This window comes from Dipteris shenzhenensis, chromosome 26 (genome assembly GCF_047967505.1).
Source record: "Dipteris shenzhenensis isolate YYH24624 ecotype China chromosome 26, Dip_SZ_1.0, whole genome shotgun sequence".
Taxonomy (NCBI): domain Eukaryota; kingdom Viridiplantae; phylum Streptophyta; class Polypodiopsida; order Gleicheniales; family Dipteridaceae; genus Dipteris; species Dipteris shenzhenensis.
In genome coordinates, this window is record NC_141621.1 from 4,497,574 (window position 1) to 4,502,406 (window position 4,833).

The 4,833-nt window shown below is 44.3% G+C and overlaps 1 protein-coding gene across 1 annotated transcript; it reads left to right on the plus strand.

Annotated features, from left to right (window-relative positions):
• The first annotated feature begins 267 nt into the window (after window positions 1-267).
• On the plus strand, window positions 268-3,732 carry LOC147884564 (uncharacterized). The gene is made up of 4 exons (XM_087398009.1): window positions 268-431; window positions 580-814; window positions 1,955-2,010; window positions 2,112-3,732. The coding sequence occupies exons 1-4, from the start codon at window positions 268-270 to the stop codon at window positions 2,149-2,151; spliced, it is 495 nt and encodes a 164-aa protein (XP_087254135.1). The 3' UTR covers window positions 2,152-3,732.
• The last annotated feature ends 1,101 nt before the right edge of the window (window positions 3,733-4,833 follow it).

Below are 4,833 nucleotides of genomic sequence, written 5' to 3' on the forward strand. Positions count from 1 at the left end.
AAGTTATGAAAGTCACAATTTTATGCTTGATTAGAGTCATCTTCCATAAATGATGATAGTTGGTTTTGCAAATTAGTGCATGTACTCTTTGACTATATTCTTGAATTTATACCTTTCAGATCTTCCACTTTAGGTGTGAGAATTGTTCAGTAAGCAGCAGAGATCTCTTCCAATGGCTGCCTCTCGACGATCGTTGCATTAGACTTGGTATTGGGCTTTGCAATTTCCTTGAAGTGCCACTTTTGAGCCTTTAAATCGGAAGAATTGATGGACCTTCCACAGTCCTTGGCTTCTCAAGGACAAATTTTTCTGTCAACTATATTACAGATCATTCTGCAACTCTTGGAGCGGTACCTTTCATCGACTTCAACATGTTTACCCGTTGTTTGCAAAGTGACCTTGCAACTGATTCTTTGTGCAAGAATTTCCAGGTTCTTAATATTCTCTTAGGTTTGTTGGATCCAAAATGAACCATTGGGGAAAAATGGAAGCAAAGATGGAACTACTTTCCCCTGTATTCCAAGTAGCAGCAGGTTCAGTCTTTCGTATCAGAGGCTCTGCGAATGGCTAAGTCTTTAGCAAAGCTGCAAGGGGCGGTTCAAACCTAGCGCATCAGCTCCCCCGGGGAGGAATTCTCCCTATTGAGAATTCTGATCGGAGTGGGTGGAGGTCGTCGACCTGTACGAGATCCTGTACAATTACTTCTGCCAAACCACGTTCACAGCATTTGATTAAGCGACGTCAGGCACAGCCGCAGAAGAAGCATCACTCCAGGATCGTGGAGTTGCATTTCATGGTGCCTAAATTTCTAAGGGTAAGCGGAGCTCTCTATCTTCGAAGGAGACTCAGTACAGGAAGGCACAGATAAGGGAAGAGTCGCTTGCACTATTGGATTCTAGAAATCCTATCTCTTCGGTCTCTTCCAGCCTGCTTAATGAAAGGGGAGAACCAAAGTCCACAGAAATAATCAGTACATCAGCATTATAGGCACATTGAATCATTTGATGAGTGTTGAATAAAAAAAGCTTGCGCCTAGGCTGTAGGCTCAAAATGTAGGTGGTGGCAGGGGAAGACAGTTGGGATGGAAGCCCGCTCGCATTCAATGGTCCATATTTTTTGTTCTAATCCAACAATGGAAGATTCTTGAATCATCCTAGCTAAAAGGAGGACACGTGGCTAGCTCTTTGATGGACAGCTCAATCCTTAAAATAAGGAATATAAGATGTGTTTTTGGATCATGCATAATGTTGGTTTTGTTTATCTTCTTTTGTAGGCCAGCTTCTACTGGCAAAAGGCCAGACTTCTGAGGTTTTTAAGATTGTACTGGATGGACGGCCAGACAACATCCCTGCAATCTTAGGCCAAGTGTGATTAGCCGTGGATGTTGGTAATACCTTATAAGCTACATCAATAGCTTTTCTTATGTTATAATCTTGCCATCTTTTGAGTTAGTAGACATAGAAGTTGCAGTCAGAATTCCTTTTGTAATTTCAAGAATGCTTAAAGTGCAGGAGCTGCTGTTTGAAACCCAATCTGCTGAATTTCTTGAGTCATCAGTCTATTGGATCTTTTTGTTGCTTGTTTCTTTGGGTGAAACAATGTTTCAATGAATTACGATGAATTAAGGAAAGAATAAGAATGAATGATTGTATCGTGCCCCAAAATGAAGAGATCTATGAACTTAATCGCAAAAAGGTGGATGGCAACCACCGTGAGGTTTTTTTTTTGAGACAGTGAACATGTTTGAGCACTCATTAAATTCTCTTTGCCTTGTTTTTGCTGGATGCGGCTGTCATTTTAGACACCAAGTTGTATGTAGCTGTTATTCTTTGCTTTCTGAGGGTCATAACAAGGTTTTTGGAGCTTGAATTGTAGGTGTGGACGCCTTTGCTTATTGGTCGAGTGATTCTGAACCATCCTTTTCCTGTGTTTTCATTCAATACACTTGCAACAGGCATATGTGTTGAGTTCAATCGTGGGCGCTTTCAAGACTCTTTGGAACTATACAAGGTTTTGTATTCTGCTGCCAGTTGTATACTGGGAAACTATTTCTTTTTGTAGTGGTCTAGTTCTCCAACTTAAAGAGAGAACATTTTGAATTGTTTCCACAGAAAGCATTGTGGGTTCACCCACATTGCCCAGCTGCTGTAAGGCTTGGATTAGGTTTCTATCGCTATCGATTAGGACAGACAAGAAAATCTCGTTAGGCCTTTGAGCGAGTTCTGCAGGTTTTCTCTCCTTATATATTTTTTTGTGGTTGAAAGAAAAGTGATGTGTAAGTAGCCCTCATCAGAAACCTTTAATCTTGTCTTCATTGATTAATACAATGTGCATATTGTATGCTTGCTCTAAGCAGCCCATTAAAGCTCCTTGGAGCACGCAGGCTGACAGTAGATCGAAGGCACCAAGAGGAGGTAGAAAGCTCTGAAGGTGCCAAGGGTCCACATCTAGGTAGTATTGTGCATTGTTCATGATCTCTGTCTGTATCTATCGCTATATACACTAGTGTGCACAAATGAAGCACTGTGTGAATTTTGGCCTACTTTCTATGTGTTCTTCCCCTGCGGGAATGTTGGATACAGCAAGCAACCTCTGTCTCTATTTTCTAACATGGTATAAGAGCCTTGAGGAAGATTCACAAGTGTGTGGAGATTGGAGGTGGGAATTTTTGAAAGGAGACCTGAGTTCAATCTTGTTGAAATTGAAGCCAACTCTATGTCTAAAGGACAGGTACCTTTGCGAGGAGGAAGGTAATCAAGATTTAAACAAGTGTGCCTCAGTAGAGGATTGCTAGTATTTGTATCAGCTGCATTTATGTTGAGTCTATTCCAAAGAACTTCAGTAATGGTAACACATGCGCTGATTCGAGGGGTGGGCAAACTAGATGGGGATAAATAGCTTATTTGGAAGGTGAAGCTGCAAAGCCACCTGGTGGCAAGGAAGTTGTGGAAGCTAATGACAGGGAAGAATCTGAAACCTGAAGATGTAGTGGATGTGGATCTATATGAGGTGGAAGAGTGGGAAGAAAAGGATGCCGAAGTGCTGTCAATGATCATTGGGACGACAACAATCAGAGTGATTCCACACATTCAGTTGGTGGATACTTTGAAGGAACCATGGGACTTCCTGAAGGATCTGTATTGAAACGAACAAAACAACGGGGATCATCAATCTGTAGAATCAACTGTTTACCACGAGGATGGAGGAGGAAGATACCATGCGAGACTACCTCATGAAAGTGAAGGTGCTGAGAGTGTTGGGATTATTATGGTGAGCTCCCCACCTGTGAGCCTCCAATGAGGAAGAAATTTGGGGGGGAGGGGGGGGCGGGGTAACCAGCAGCACCTGTTGGGACAGAGAAATGCCACATGGGCAGCAAGGAAAGCTGCTATGGGGGCAGATCTGACAGGGGTAGCACGGCTGCTAGTAGAGGTGTGCTCTCTGCCATGTGAGCAGCAAGTATCTCTGCAGGGAAGGGCTGCCTAGAAGGCCCTGCAAGGGCAGGTCACATGGGCTGTAAGGGCTGTTGTATAGGCCCTGGCACTGGCCAACAGATCTGGGACAGTGCAACAGCAGGTCGGAGCAGTGCAACAGCAGGTCGGAGTTGTACCAGACCAGGTTGGGTCAACAGGTCGGCAGTCTGGTGTTGGGATGTTTTGGGGTCATCCAGCCCCTATATAAAGAACCCCAGCATCGGGCTCTCTCTCTCATTGATAGAGCCTCAGCATTGGGTGCTTGAGTCCAGGCTACAAATCCACCAGCAGGGAGGTCCAGAAGTACATGCAGAGCGTCACACATTTGCTGCAGTTCTAGTGGCAAGGAGGCAAAGAACCAAGGAGCCTTGTGCCTACAAACAGTACCTCGCCTTTGGCTGTCCACCAGAGGAGCAAGGTCTGTTTCAAGGGCATCTACTCAGCCCACTTAAGGTCTTGGAGAGCACGGAGGCTGACATAGTTTTGAAGGTGCCAGGAGGAGGTAGGAGAACAGTTTTGTGGTGCTAGGGGTCCACGTCTGGGTAGTACTGTATCTGCTAGATGGTGGCAGACTGTGCACACCTTTGTACAAGGTTTTGTCCATCTTTGGAGCAATACATATTTATTGTTTTTATTTCATTAATGCCTGCATCTGTCTATATTCACTTGTGTACACAATAAGGAAAAGGATTGAGATTTGAGTTAGCATTGTGTGATTTCTGGGCAACGTTTTCACCATCTTCCACTGTTGGAGTGTTGGCTACAGCAAGCAACCTCCATCTCTATTTTCTATCAGGGAGATCAAGTCAGAGTAGTTAATCATAAGGTGGACCTTATGCCGAAGAGCTTCAGAACCTTTCAAACTGGCATTACCCTTCGGAAAGGTCAATGCTGGTCACTTTTGAGGAGGTGGGGGGCTATGTTGGTCCAAGAGGCGGCTAGGGCAGGGACAAAGCCTTTGTTGCGCAAGGCAAGAGTAAAGCCACAGGAAACGGCAAGCCTGGCAACGATAAGTCCGACAAGAAGAAAGAAGACATATTTGATGAGGAGGAGGACTCTTCTGGAGGAGGAGCAAGAAAAAGAAGAAATGCTTCTAGTGCAACCAGCCTGGATGTTATGCGAGGAACTGCAGAAAGAAAAAAGCTGATCAAAAGAAAAAAGGAGTGTAAGTAGGAATCAAAACCAGCGGCAAACATGGTGAAAAATGAGAGCTTCTCTTGTTGATGACTCCGTGTGTTGCTGAGATCAGGCATGCAGATCTAGATGGAACTGCTATAATGTCTGACATTTAGAGATGGTCTGATGAGCTAGAGGGATAAGGAGCCTTTGTAGACCAAAGGTGACTGCATGGAATCCTTGT